Source organism: Harpegnathos saltator, unplaced genomic scaffold (assembly GCF_003227715.2).
Source record: "Harpegnathos saltator strain DR-91 unplaced genomic scaffold, Hsal_v8.6 scaffold17, whole genome shotgun sequence".
Taxonomy (NCBI): domain Eukaryota; kingdom Metazoa; phylum Arthropoda; class Insecta; order Hymenoptera; family Formicidae; genus Harpegnathos; species Harpegnathos saltator.
In genome coordinates, this window is record NW_020229950.1 from 169,257 (window position 1) to 185,073 (window position 15,817).

The 15,817-nt window shown below is 36.1% G+C and overlaps 1 protein-coding gene and 1 long non-coding RNA gene across 5 annotated transcripts in view; one reads left to right on the plus strand and one right to left on the minus strand.

The window, feature by feature from the left end:
* LOC109504127 (calcitonin receptor-like) overlaps window positions 1-15,817 on the minus strand; it is a 149,611-nt gene that overhangs the window by 17,790 nt on the left and 116,004 nt on the right. For 2 of the 4 annotated variants that reach the window (XM_025297122.1, XM_025297121.1), the window contains exon 4: window positions 6,387-6,480. In XM_025297122.1, coding sequence (XP_025152907.1) covers window positions 6,387-6,480 — 94 coding nt within the window. Of the gene's footprint in view, window positions 1-1,940; window positions 2,166-6,386; window positions 6,481-15,817 lie in introns of those variants that run through there. The other 2 variants (XM_025297119.1, XM_025297120.1) reach the window with 2 other exon arrangements.
* LOC112588190 (uncharacterized) lies at window positions 662-3,249 on the plus strand. The gene is made up of 3 exons (XR_003112645.1): window positions 662-727; window positions 1,070-2,253; window positions 2,609-3,249. It is a non-coding gene; the product is annotated as an uncharacterized LOC112588190 (long non-coding RNA).

Consider the following 15,817-nt stretch of genomic DNA (forward strand, 5'->3'; position numbering starts at 1 on the left):
TTAGATTTTCGATTTAATAAAATTATTTTCGATTGAATAGTTGAAAGTGTCCTCTTTTTATGTAATTGTTATGTAAAATTAGTTGTTATGTAAAACTTAATGTAATATGATTTTTTTGTGAACGCGATATTTTAGGGAAAAATGTTTAAGACAAAAGTTGTTTAAATTAATTAGTAGAAAAAGACGGTATAATAAAAAATAGGGGTTTCCATTTAAGAAAAGTAATGATCGGTGAATATGTCGAAAGCGGTGCCATTTGTAAACAAATAGCTGTTCCTTTCTTCTCCTTTTCTTACGAAATTCATATTATGATTCACCTCGCGATTAGCACTAAGAAATTGCTTCAATGCTTTATTCGCCTAATTCACTCGGACAATCGCGGTTGATTAGCCCTGATTATCTCGTTGACGAGTATAAAGGTCCATTCTGCCGTAATTCGCAATGTACAACAATATATAATCCGTCATCGCGCACGTGACGTAAAGCCAGATTATACAGATCGTCCATATACCTCGCAGTTCACATATTTTCGCTGCAACCCGAGATTACTACCTCCAATTTGTATTCCCTTTTACGGTTCGCTCATTCTCCTCCTCTCGTAAGCTCGTTCACCATCGGCGCGTGCCATTTATCTCTACACCAGCAAAGAGACTTCTCAATTTCGAAGACGCTTCCCGTGACGCGGGCGCGTGGAATTCGCAATTTCAGCGGCGTTATGACAAAAAGTGTAAATATCGACGTTAATGTCAACGTGCGTTAAAGACTACATACCGCGCGACGAGCATGATTATGACGGAACACGTTCCAAAGGATAATTAGACTGTGCGTGCCCCGAAATGAAATTGGCCTTAATGAATAGCGTGTTCTTATCAAGTACGCGAGAAGGGTTGACGTGAATGGCATTACGTAAAAGCCGCTTTTTAGCAAAACGGCAAACGCTTCATTGCGTTATCGCGGCTTTCGATAACGCGATTATAAAAGAATTTCGTCATTATAGAACCGCGAAAGCGCGCGGAGAACGTTGGAAAAATTCGGCGTAGACACCATAATGTATCTCTGAATTTTACAGTGATTGGTGAAAGGGAAGAACAACAGAGGTATTCGTCATTCGCTGATCGTTTATCGCGAGACAGCTGGAAATCGCGGCGGACGGCAAATCAATTCTTCAAGCGCAAATCGCAAGCGCACAAACTCTTCCTCATTCAAGATTCAAGATGGGCGAAATATCAGCGATGTTTAAAGGGGATAGTCCATGTAATTGGTCCAAAAAATCGATCTCTTTCTCTATAAATCAATAGTAAAACATCTCGAAAATATATTCTCAAAGTTATAAAGTGAAATTCGAAGTCTTACGGATGCTAGTGAACGTTATGGGTGTCAATGCCGCCAACCGGTATAATCGGAGCGCATGACGAGCCTATCCTTCTTTAACCTCCCTGTACCATATGATGCAGAGCAGATGTTTGTGAAATATTATACTTATACAATATTTGATTTATTTTACTTCGCACGGTCAGTCGCGCTTCGAATTTCAGGCCATGCGGAACAGTTCTAATCGGTAAAATGTCGTCGTATCTGAAAGGAACTAAGCAGCAACGCAGCCAGATATCTATACTGGCAAAAAGATACTTTCATGATGATCAATTTAGTGATAAAAAAAGGTGAAAATATAAAACGAAGTGCGAGTGCAAGAAAACTAGATCTGTGCAAGTGTGTGCAAGCAGTGAGAATATTAAATAACTGGAGTCCAATGCACTGTTACAAGATTATCGAATTTTGTACTGTTTTTACTATCATCTATTTATCTATCTATACTTCTACTACTATTATCTATCTACTATCTATATTATCAAACTATTTTATTTGCCGTGAGTATAAACAAAACGTGATATTTGAGCAAACAAGAAATCGTGGTCTCGGTTTCAAACCTATATTTGCATGCCATTGCGGTCGCCGAGATATCAATTCAGGACATAAATTTTTATCGGCAATGGATTTGAAATTAATCGCTGGAATGTGTTTATCATGCGATTTTTAAGCATCAGCAGAGAGGGGATAAATATTTTCTGCAGATTTATATAAAACCTACGCCAAAAATTACGACAAATACCGACTGTAAAGGCAGAAACGCCGTAGCTTGAGTAGCACCAGAGAAGCTCGGCTGGCTGGAAAACAACAACTTTTAGAGCAAAATGAATTGTACGAAGAAGAGGAAAAATTATTATACGACCCTGCAATTGCAGATTAATAGCCGTAAGTTACTAAAAACTTAAACTTTTTGTTTCTTAAACCTTTAAATGCGTTTTTCTCGAAAGTAGTTTTTTTTTTTCAAATTGGCCCGCACGATAACTCAAAAACTACTTAACCAATCCGGTCTTTTGCAGACATCTAAATAAAAGCATTCTTTTCTATATAAACCTATTTTGACTAAATAATTACATTAGACAATTCTTTTTCTTGAAAGAAGACAACAATTTTCTGTAAAATTGGAAAATTTTAGTTTAAAGTCATGCCATTTTTCTTTTATTTAACTTTTCTCTTTACTTTTAGGTTCATCGACAGCGCGAATTCATACAGAGTTAGGAACCATTTGGTTTTTTGGTTTCAGATACAGCAGACGCCAGAGTGCGGACCATTTGAAATCACTGGTATCAACAATTGCCTTTAAAATTCATTATATTGACATTATTCTTTTATGCAAATAATATTTTTCACTTGTTTAAAGTACCAATTAAGTCTTCTCAAAGTTTCAAAAGTATCTGCTTAATACTTTTCTAGCAATAAATTCATAAAATACTGCTTTTTTCTCATCGAATTGTATGGATTATCTCCTTTAAGCGACATTAATGTCGGCCGCCGCGCGGCGTATTCCGCGAGATGGACTGCGAAGTCGCGTGCTAAATTGTCCCGCCCGGTAACGTCGCGAATGCAAAAACGTAATACCTGTTTGCCGCATGCAACGTGCTTTTCAGATATTTCAACAATGGCGTATACCGGTTCGCTTTTTCAAACGATATTACTTTTTGCGTGAGAGATATACGCGAGTTGATGCGCGAGTTACAGCTGTCGCGGAGGAGCCCTTAGAGTGGCAATAGGATAAATCCGAAATAGATGGGCATAAGGGATAAATAGTCAATTGCTATAATTTTTGTAATATATGCTAGGCGTCAGCGCTGATCGGTCAGTTGTAAGTTGGATGTACCACCACGAGTAAGTATGTTTCATCCTGATGCCCAGAAACACTACTATTGTGAGTAAATAAATGTTTTATATTTCTAGTAATTTCCAAAATGTTTCACACGTCGGAAAAATATCTTGCGAATACGGTTTATTTTGAGTTACAATATTAGACCTGAGCTTAAACGACTAAAAAAACATCGTATTTTCATATTTAGTCTCGAAATTCGTCACCGAGACGATGTTTTACACGGTATACACATTTTTACGCGAACTCTCCAAACGGGGATAGATGGTCTATTTTTTTCAGAGTTAGATGGGCAGCCTACTTAGCGAGACTTAGCAAGCAATGGACATCGGATCGACATTTTCTAGATATATATATATATATGTTACGGTTAAACTGATAAATCCAGTTACTATGCATAACCAACAGCTTTGGTTAATTTGATTTGAAATTATTCATATTTTTGTAAAATTTATCACATTAACCGGTGATTATGAATAATAACCAACATGTTCTGGTTAAAGCGATAAATTTCATGTTTCTACAAGTTTGAATTTGTCTCAGTCGTTACATAAGCATTATTCGTCTGTCTCGAGGCGAATCAATACCGATGACTATATTTACCGTTTGTATACGTGCATGTTGTCAAGGAGATTAATCTGAGTAATTATCTCCAAAAATTATTCTGCCAAACGACGTTAATTTAGAAAATATAGCAAATAAAAGCTTCATACGTGAGATACTGTCCATCATAAGCGTGCAAACTGCACGCGCGGTTATTAAAACCCACACGTAAGTTAAAAGCGTAAGTAAGCTGCACCCACGGTTATTAAAACCCACGCGTAAGTTGCAAATGCGTTTTGCATCGCGCGCTATGCGCACTCAATTACGCATGAGTTTTAATAACCGCGCGTGCAGCTTACGCACTTTTAACTTACGCGTAGATTTCAACAATCGTGCGCGCAGCGCGCGATGCAAAGCGCACTTGCAACTTACACGTAGGTTTAATTGTTCATAACTTTGTAACATTTTGATATCGTTTGGAGTATTTCTGCCAATATTCATGACAATTGGACATAAATGGTTTCCAAAAGTTTCTCCAAAATCATTTTCTGAATATCATTTTCACTTTAACCAATAAAGTTTAGTTATGTAAAATAACCGGTTCAAGTGATAAATTGCATGTATTTTATCACATTAACCAAAGCTGTTGATTATTATGCATAATAACCAATTTATCACTTTAACCGTAGCATATATATCTATTCGACTGTAATTTTTCCTAGTACCTAACATGAAATGTTAAACTTGTCAATACCGATCGGTCAATCGGAGTTGGATGTACCACGAATAGGTGTTTCTTCCTGATACACGAAAACACTGTTATTATGAGTTAAAAAATAAATGTTTTATGTTTTTATTAACCTCCAAAATGTTTCACACGTCGGAATAATACGAGGGTAGTTCGGAAAGTTCTCGGCCTGACAAAGAAAACATATGATTTTTGACAAAATGTTGTTTTATTTTTCTACATAGTCCCATTTCAACTCAATACACTTAAACCACCGATATTTTAACTTTTTTCTACTTTCAGTATAATACGATTTCTCTAACCCTTCAAAATAAGCGTTTGTCTCAGTAATGACCTCCATATTTGAAGTAAATTTCTTTCCAGCGAGCCATTTCTTCATGTTCGGAAACAGGTAAAAGTCACTGGGGACAAAATCTGGTGAGTACGGTGCGTGTGAATCCATGTTTCATCAACAGTGATGAATCGTCGCAGAAATTCGGTTGAATCGCGTTTAAACATGTCCAAGCACTCCTGAGAAATATTCATGCGTTTTTGATTGACCGTTAGCAAATGTGGCACCCATCGCGCTGAAAGCTTTCTCATGTGCAAATGTTCGTATAAGATGTTGTTAACACGATCTATCAAGATCTTTGCAATGTCAGCAAGCTCATGCATTTTTACTCGTCGGTCATTTAACACGGTATTGTGGATTTTTGTGATGTCATAGCGATTTTTCCTTAGTCATAGCGGTTTTTGGTCGACCTGAACGTTCAGCGTCATAAATGGATGAAAGACCATGTTTGAATTCAGCAGCCCATTTCTTAACTGTTGAAAACGATGATGAAGAGTCTCCCAAAGTGGAGACCTCCAGCTCGTCTTTTATTTCCGTTGGCGTTAAACCTTTCAAAACGAAGTACTTTATCACTGTGCGATACTCGACTTTATCTATTTTTCGAGAAACGCAAAAAATCTTGCTTGCTTTCCTCGATCACAACAAGCAAACGACTGAAGGCATCTGTCTGTAACGTTACGGTAGGATTAAACTTGAGAAAATCCTCTGGAGGATTAAATTTGAGAAAAATCATAGCCAGTTGATATTCCTGGCGCTATCTCTGTGCCAGGCCGAGAACTTTTCGAATTACCTCGTACCTTACAAATACGGTTTATTTTGAGTTACAACATTAGACCTGGACTCAAGCGACTAAAAAACATTATATTTAACCTAAAAATTTATTACCAAGATGACGTATGTCTAACTATCCTTTGATATATGACCATCCAACCTGGACACCTGACCATCTATCCCTCACAGAATATTTTTAATATTTCGTTATTATTGGCGCCCCATGAATTTTTTTTCACAGAAACTCTTCTGTATCTTAAACATTATCTTCTACTGAATGTGTTAATATATTGCTGACCATTTATTACATTAAAGCAGATGAGTTATTTGCAATTAAAAAAACTATGTTCATCTATCCCAGACTTACTCTAATTAGGCAAAAGCCGAAAATTCCTGTCAGGACGTTGCACGACTGTCGGGGAAGACGTAACTGGGCCTCGCGTGTGCGAACTTACATTACGATTTTATTTCCCACCGAGCAGAGGAAAGATGGAAGAAGACGAACATGAATGAGAGACGAGGAGAGGACAGAATTACGTCGCGATAAAACAGCTCAGCGCGACAGTATTAAAAATTCTTTTAAAAATCTTCCAAGATTTTTCCTCTCTTTGATCCTGATGAAAGTCCTCGCGATATTCTCTATCTCCCTCGCTTTCTGTCTCTCTTCTTCCTTCTTTATGCTGTTCCATGCCTCTCGATATTTGTTTGATTCGTCATCAGTATTGATCGACTATTGCTAGTCAATCTCTTCCCTTTGGACGGAATAATATGAATGAAACATTACTCACCTTCAGATTTAAGAGATTCACGCTCATCATGTGATTGATCCATATTATACTCGAAATGCAGAGCCGTTCTCTTCGCAAGATTTGTGTGCTGTTACTGTAATGGAAAAAAAGAAAAATAAGAACTTTCGAATGAAAAGCGCATGGCGACGAGAAGAATCAACGTCGAAAATATACCGTCGACCTTATTGATTTTCCAGTGCTATGAGCTTCAGTATAATATCTACGATATTTTCTTTCTTATTTAAATATATTTGCATATATTGTATATTTGGGCGAAATTACTCGGTTCTGAATACGATTCAATGTGGGGGCATTCAACAATGATAGACAAATTACCATTAATATATGCGATAAATAAAAGTTCTTAGCTCATATGTTATACCGTCGCGTCACTTTCACAATGAAATCTATTAATAAGGAGCACGGAAAAGAATGGTTTGGTTGGTTGAGCAAATCTATAGCTTGTCGAAAAAAATTAAACGTCGTAAATAAGCAGATTTGCTACTGCAGGAAAGAAGATGTGTACGAAAACAATCGTCAATTTATTCATAGAGTAAGCCCACTTTTGTTGAAAAGTATCTTTGTAGTTACTGTAACAAGTTACTTTTACTACGCTACATGCGGTTTGTAACTAGTGTCATTTGTTACTTTTACTACAGTTATAGCTCTTGCAGCTAGCGTGACAAGTGACACGATATTCAACATGTGATAGCCAAATGAAGGTCATCTGTCACGTGTCGCATGCGCGTCGTGCAACGAAGATTTTTGGGTGGTGTTCGCGCGCACTGAGAGTCAAATGTTTTGGCAATCGCGTCGAGACGCAAGTATATGCACGATAGAAAAGAAATGAGGTTAAACGAGTGAAATGAATGCCAATATTAATATATTGTGCCCTGAGTTGTATCTGAATTATGTCTGAATTGTGTCGCGTAAATTATTAATTAATACAACTTCGAAAGTTGGTGTTGGAGTGATATTCTTCCTACGCCTTGAGCCATGAGAGAGAGAGAGAGAGAGAGAGAGAGAGAGAGAGAGAGAGAGAGAGAGAGAGAGAGAGAGAGAGAATGAATGGATGAAAGAATGAAGGAACGAAGGAATGAAGGAATGAAGGAATGAATGAATGGATGGAAACGGGTCTGTGATCTGTCTGTATTTACGTTTCCGATAAATGTGTTTGTTTATGTTTCTTTTGGTTAACATCAAGTATATATTCTAAGGTCTTTTTTGTTTTTGTTGTATCGCGAACGCAACTTTGTGTCAATGGAGTTCAATCATGAATAAAATTACTAAATGTTTAAATGCTTATAACTTTTGATAGAAGCATTTTCGAAACAAATACTTCAAATAAAATTTACTTGTTTTATCCCGTAGAATCCAAATATGCAACATTTTATAGCGGGTTCCATTTAAAATTATAAAGTTACTCCCGTCGCCCCTTAAAGGAGAAGCGGAGGTGACTTTACGTTTATGTAGTTAGGGAGACCTCTCGAATACATGAAACTTCCTTATGAATAATTTTTTGATTTGATAAATATTTTTAAAGTTGTAGACTTGTAACACTTTACGTGGGCCACCCTGTATATATAATAGATATATTTATATTATATTAGTGGCAGTGTACTTTAATAATATATTGTAGAATAAATATTCTAAACATTTGAATGAGTTTTAATAGGTAATATGACAAATCTTATGCAGCTCTACATACTTTACTACTGCAACATAGCAAATGAGCTATCTATATATTACGGCTGTAAATTTGCTACACTAGCAAAGATTTCTGTTGTCATAGCAAATCTTTTGTTTCCGTGAGATCAATTATATTTAGTTGTATAATTAACGAGACATTTCGTTTCGCACATTTATCGCGTCAAACCGCAATCACAAGTTCGTTATTACACGTTGTTGAAAAGTAGAAAAGTTTTAAAAGTTTTAAAAGTTGATGAAAGTTTGATGTCAATGATATATATAGAATACCTTATTAGACCGGTAAAATTGCGCCTCTTGTTATCGACAGAAAGGAACTTTGCGTAAAGAACAAATAATCGGATATGAGGGAAAAGGGAGAAGTTGGAAAGTGAACTGCCAGATTTCAACGAAAAGAACTCACCGGCGACTTCGTGTCACTCTGACGTGACGTGTACTCGTCGAAGAAAGAGACAAAACGGAGAGAAACATTTCCGTACGAGAAAATACATAGTCATCCGATAAATCACTCTCTCGCTTATTGTCGAAACTCTCTCGTTCAAAAGTCCTTTCACCTCGGCGAGACAACAAACTAATTTAAAATTTCCCGATAAGAAGGATGCTTTGCAAAAACTGCGCCGGCAGCGTCGTCACAATGCCGAGAATCGGAGAAGTTGACATTTCCACCGGTGAGGAAGTGGAAGGAGCAGAAGGAAGCGGGAAGAGCAGCGGGAAGAAAAGGATAGGAGGAGAGAAGAGAAGAGGAGAAGATTATACCTATCCCGCAGATCCAATTTGATAGTTCATAAATAAAATAAAATGCAAGCCGAACTTAGAACTGCTCCCACGAAACGTCGCCTGATTAAACTTACTTGGGGAAGAAAAAGAAAACTTTGAGTTCGTATCCTCTCACTTCCTTGCTCCTTTCAATATTTACTCCGCCGCGCCGTTTCCCGCTCTTAATTAGCCGGTGAGATTCGATGTCAATATCCAGGATGCGCGCGAGTAAGCAGTTAATGAGTGCGTTCACGACACAACTATTAAATAATTCGTAAATGTTATTGGTCTGAAGGATCTATCACTAAAAATCGATAATCCCTAATCGTTCACTCGATTTCATTCACTGACCGCAATGAATCAATGAGTTATTATGTTCCCGTTTGTTTCCCGCGACGTTTCAGAACGATTGTTTCGTGACGTTTCGTGAAATGATCGGAAAAACCATTGACCTTTATATATATTGGAGCGCAGCATCAAGGAGTAGGGATAGCTCACCTGTCCTTGTACGGAAGGACATGCGTATGCTGGATTGATCGCCATTTCTGTCGGTGACTCTCTGTGATTGGTTAATACTTCGGATGTTATTTCGTAATAAGTTTAAAACATTGGTCTGTCGGATATTGTATACACAGGGTGTTTGAGACTACACCTCTTCATTCAAATAGAGTAAAAAAGTCTGGTATTATTTTTTCTTCCGACAAGTAGCGAAATATCATGAGATAAATATTTTCCTTTTTCTTTTTCTTAAATTTTTTTTAAAGTTTTTCTTAAATATCTCAAAAAATATTAGGTAAATAAAAAAATGTTTCAGACAAAAGTTGTTAACCCTTTCATTACGAGCGTCAGATATGTACGGTATCCACGCAACGACTTGTGTATATACGAGCGCCGTCTATTGGGTATACAGGAGGGTATCTCAAAAGTAACGGACCACCCTCATAACTCTTCAGTATTGAAGTTTCAAGGAAAATGATTTCAACAAAAGTTGTAGGGATTTAAGTGAGCTATCTTATGATGACATTGACTTTGACCTCGACCTCTATTTTCAAGGTCATTTGGAGGTCAACTTGCGTTTTTTAAATGGGAATCTCTATTTTTTATTACACTGTTTTTTTTTCTAGTTAATTTGAACAACTTTTGTCTGAAACATTTTTTTATTTGTTTAATATTTTTTGAGATATTTGAGGAAATCTTAATAACTTTTTCAATATTTAACTTATGATATTTCGCTAACTATTCGTCGGAAAAAAAAGTGGTACTAGACTTTCTTACTTTATTTAGTCTCAAGAATATATTATTACAATAGCGCCCTGACTTTTGTTAACTTACTGACTTTTGGAAATTTAAAAATCATCAAATTAACAAAAATCAGGGCGCTATTCATCAGGGCGCAGTATATAAAACCCCCTGTATATAAAAGCACGTCAAAACGGCGCGGCGTTGTTCAAACGTAAAATATAAACCCGAACGCCGGAGACTGCACCACACGCAATGTGCACACTTTTGGCGTGTGGTCCCGTTCAGTGGTGGCACTCCGGCGGGACAGACTACTGTAGCGAAAGGGTTAAAATTAATTGGTAGAAAAATATGATATAAAAAAGAAATTGGGATTTCTATTTAAGAAAAGTAATGATCAGTGAATATCTCGAAAGTAGCACCATCTGTAAATAAAATGATATAGTTGTTATATGTCCCCTTTGACACCATTCAACTTTTGTCGAAAACATTTTTCTCCAAAATATTTAGTTTTTGAAAGAAAAGGGCTGTACGGATGGTCTCAGACTTGTATAAAACTGTAAATTTTTGATACTACGTCAAATGGTAGTAAATATAGTATGTTTATATTCTACACTTTAGTGCAGGAAAGGCTCACTCCAGTATGTACTATAGAGCTCAATGGGAATAACCGAGTGTACTTCTGATGAAACTAGCTGGCTACGGGAATGAGCTCTGACTAATGGGGTAATGATAACGAGTTACTTTTCAAAAATAACTTCTCAACCTTGCAAAGAAGTAGCTTGCAACGGTAACGGCGTTGCACGTGACGCGCTGCCTTCCGACCCTATCGCCCTTATCAGTTTACCTATCACGGAAAAAAAAGATTTGCTATGACAACAGAAATCCTTGCTACTGTAGCAAATCTATAGCCGTAATATATGGCTAGCTCATTTGCTATGTTGCAGTAGCAAAGTATGTAGAGCTGCATAAGATTTGTCATATTACCTATTAAAACTCATTCAAATGTTTAGAATATTTATTCTGCAATATATTATTAAAGTACACTGCCACTGATATAATATAAATATATCTATTATATATGCAGGGTGGCCTACGTAAAGTGTTACAAGTCCATAACTTTAAAAATATTTACCAAATAAAAAAATTGTTCATAAGGAAATTTCATGTATTCGAGAGGCCTCTTTAATTACATAAATGTAAAGTTGCCTTCGCTTCTCCTTTAAGTGGGGAGCCTACTTTACAAAGTCAAAATTTTCGATTTTTTTTGCATAAGCCGATAGTAGTATTCGTTCATAATATATTCCTAAAGTTATGGAGCGAAATTCAAAGTGGTTCGGTAGATGCAGCTCATGTAACAAAACGCGTCACGCAAATAATGGCTTCTACACACAGGACGCGGCAGCGCGGCAACGCGTTGACCAATCACAGTCTTTCTTTTACAGTTATATAACTCATATCTCTAGAAAAGAAAGATTGTGATTGGTCAACGCGTTGCCGCGCTGCCGCGCTGCCGCGTCCTGTGCGTAGAAGCCATAAGGTCACACGGCGGGAGCGTTTAAACGTTCCGCGCCTCTCGATCTTTCGTACAGCATAATCGGCTCGACAAATGTTGTTGAGTCAGTGTTCAGTGTTGCATATTTTATGTAAAAAAGCCGTTGAAGAAGAAAAAAAAGAAAATGTCAACAATGGAAGACCTCCAACAGAGTTCAAAATATCTGGCGATGGATCATGGAAGAAACGTGAGTTTACTTCACTATACGGTATAACGACGCTAATTGAAAATTATACTGGCAAAGTAATAGATCTCATCGTAAAAAGTGGCTACTGCCAAGCCTGTACGTTTTGGAACAAGAAAAAAGTTACTAAAGAATATATTGAGTGGTACGAACAGCACGAAGAAGAGTGTTCTGCAAACCATGCCGGTTCCGCGGGTAAAATGGAGGTCGACGCTGTGCAAGAAATGTTTCTAAGGTCTAAGGAGAAACGTCGGAGTGACGTACGTAAATTACATTGGAGACGGTGATTCCAAAACGTACAAGGCCATTTTAGATCTAAATTTATATGGCGACGACGTCCTGGTACTGAAAAGTGAATGCGTTGGACATGTTGAGAAAAGGATAGGTACGCGGCTCCGAAATATTAAAAAAACAAAAGAAGCTTGGTGGTAAAAGAAAATTGATGTCTTTATTAAAAAGTTGACTACACAGGGTGTTCTAGAAAGATATGTAAAAAACTTAAGGATATATTCCTCACACCTAAAGGATGAAAAAATGTTATATGGACGTAGGTGCGGAAATGCTTATTTCAGGAGTTATGTTGAAAATACTGTTAGCTATATTACTTACACAAGGGAAAATTAAGGATTAATTAATGTAGACGACAATCGTTTAATTATGCTTATTTACATTTGGTTTTAATGTGACCTTGAGTTAGTTACAATAAATGTTGAAAATGTTCGCCGTTCGCCTGAATACAAGCAGTGACACGTCGATGCATTGATTCACGGACACGTTAAAAAATGCCCATCTCTGGTAAACTGTGCCTTATTCGTAAACACTAATCAGAATAATATTAACCTTTAATGTTACGGTTACTTGTTTACACCTAGACAATAGCAGTGGTTGCGCCTTTGAAATCGACAGAATATTGTCATCACATTTCAATTCAATTCTGTAGATCGTGCATGAAACAAGGTTTATTGTAATCGTATATGCTACAACAACAGTGCGTGATATTCAAGATCTTTGTGACCGTATCACTGCAGGTTGCGAGACAATCCGCTATACGCCAGACATTTTTGAACAATTTTGGCAATAAGGCGAAATGTTTATTCTGTTGCCGAAATGAAAACAGCTGTAATGGCAACACTTGATTATTTATGCTCCACTAATGAAAATCCGAGACACGGCAATTGTCCAATGTCCGGGCCCGACAGCTGGTGCAAGCGGCGCAAGGCTGAGGCGGCAGGGAAAGAAAAAGATTTCGACCATCCCCCTTCACTACACCCAGAGGTCATAAAATGTTTAATTCCTATTTGTCGACCTTTCGAAGGAAGATCTTCTGACGAGGTGTTTAGGCGGACACACACAAAACTCCAACGAGAGTTTAAATTCTACTGTCTGGCGCCTAGCTCCGAAACATTTACATTCAGGCATAAAAATTGTAGAAATCGCCGTCTTCATTGCTGCGAGTGTTTTTAATGAAGGATACTCGTCCATTTTAAAAATGATGACTTTGCTCAACATTAATATCGGATAGCAATGCATATTTTTCGCCAATAATTATGACGCGCAGCGAGTGACGAGGCAAGAGCGCCGCAGATCAAGCAGCACGAAAGAGGCTCGAACAGCTCGTAGACTCCTTCAACAGCAACTGCAAGAATTTAATGAGGAAGGGGAAGACTTGCTGTATGGGCCTGGTATAGCAGATTAGTCTATAACTGTTGTAAGTATTCAATAACTATTATTTTTTCGCATCGAAAACTTTAAACGCGTTTTTCTCAACATCACTTCTTTGAAACTTGTGTACACGATAGAGAAAAATTTATTTGACCGACCGACGTCTCTCGAGATTTTTAGAGTTAACTGATGACCAACCATCGTCGATGAATTAAAAACATTTATACAAAACTTACATTAAACAATTTTTTTTTACAGAAATAAGTCGGAATTTTTCCGTCAAAATCGTAACTTTTTCTTTAAAGTCCTACACTTTTGTAATTCTATACTTTTATCTAATTTTTATTAGTTCATTGACGATATTATTCCATGAAGATTAAAAGAAACTTTGATTATTATGTTTCAGGCAAGAATTGGATCCGCTATCGTGTACACAAATTGACGATGCCGGCGGCGCGGCGCTGCGAAGATATTGACATATACCGATATCAAAAGCATTATGTCTGAAGACAAAAATTTTTTGTATTATCTAAATATCGACTCAAACACCCGTAAAGTTTTGGAAAGATCCTTTATTGTTATTTAAAGATACTTTATTGTTATTGAGAAAAAAATTGGCAAAAATCACCGTTCTCTGCGCTCTAAAGTAGGCTCTCCCCTTACGGAGGGATGGGGGTAACTTCATAATTTTAAATGGAACCTCCTATAAAATGTCACATATTTGGATTCTACGGGAAAAACAAATAAATTTTATCTAAAACATTTGTTTGGAAAATGCTTCTGTCAAAAGTTATAAGCATTTAAACCTTTAGCGATTTCATTCATGATTGAACTCCATTGATACAAAGTTGCGTTCGCGATACAACAAAACCAAAAAAGACCTTAGAGTACATATTTAATGTTAGCAAAAGAAACATAAATAAACACATTTATCAGGAAACGGGTCTGTGTATATTTACGTTTTCGAATAAATGTGTTTGTTTATATTTCTTTTGGTTAACATGAAGTATGTACTCTAAGATCTTTTTTGTTTTTGTTGTATCGCGAACGCAACTTTGTGTCAATGGAGTTCAATCCTGAATGAAATCGCTAAAGGTTTAAATGCTTATAACTTTTGATAGAAGCATTTTCCAAACAAATGTTTCAGAAAAAATTTATTTGTTTTTCCCGTAGAATCCAAATATGCAACATTTTATAAAAGATTACATTTAAAATTATGAAGTTACGCTCGTCCCCTCTTAAAAAAGAAGCGGGGGCGACTTTACGTTTATGTAGTTAGAGAGGCCTCTCGAATACATAAAACTTCTTTATGAACAATTTTTTTATTTGATAAATATTTTTAAAGTTATGGACTTGTAACACTTTACGTGGGCCACCCTTAGGTATATATATATAAGGTATATATATACCTAATATGAAAAAGAACTTAAAGTGCGTAACGCATAATAACATATTTTTCATTATACACGTTTGCGTTTAAATTCAATGGAAATGGATCATAAAGATCATTTATATTAATGTTTCTTTTTGATCCTGAAAATCTTACTTCGTAACCACGAATATATTCATTAAATCCTATAGTAACTAAACTCTCACATTAGAATATCACTGTGGGCTCATATACAATTATAGCACCAATTGAACCAATTGAAATAATGGCCCAAATTCACTTTCGTTAATAATAACAATTAAATTCTAATAAAAACGAGTTCCTTTATAATTAATTAATTTACAAATTGTTAAATGACAATTTTTTAAATATTATCAGGTAAAAAAGCTAAAATCTGAATCTTTATCAATTGATTTATGTTTTTATAGGTCCAGTTGAAAAAGTTTGAATAATAGAAGAAAAATCTGTAACACATGTGCAATTGGTGCTTTACAACAATTGTATAAGCTGTATTTTTCTTACATCAACACTTGCAGAAGCCGCCTTTTCTAAAAACTTATGTTTTGCTTCAAATTTGAAGTATGAAAATTGACACACAGGTCCTGCTTTCTTCATAAAATTAGGATAATGAACAATTAAATGATCCTTTAATTTTAAATAATCTTATGCTAGTAATAAATATAACTTATTATTATATAACTTATATTATATAACTTACAATATATTATATAACTTATGGTATTCATTTACAAGTACTTGCAAAATATTAAGACAATTTTGGTGCATATTTTTGACAAAAACAATGTCAAGGATCTCTCTTAAAAGTCTATACAACAACCAAAAAGAATCGCTTTCAGGAATCAAATCACCTATCAAAAGGCCAAAATATTTTACAAAACATAATGTTTGAGTAGCACTCATTTCTAATGTTAAGCTAT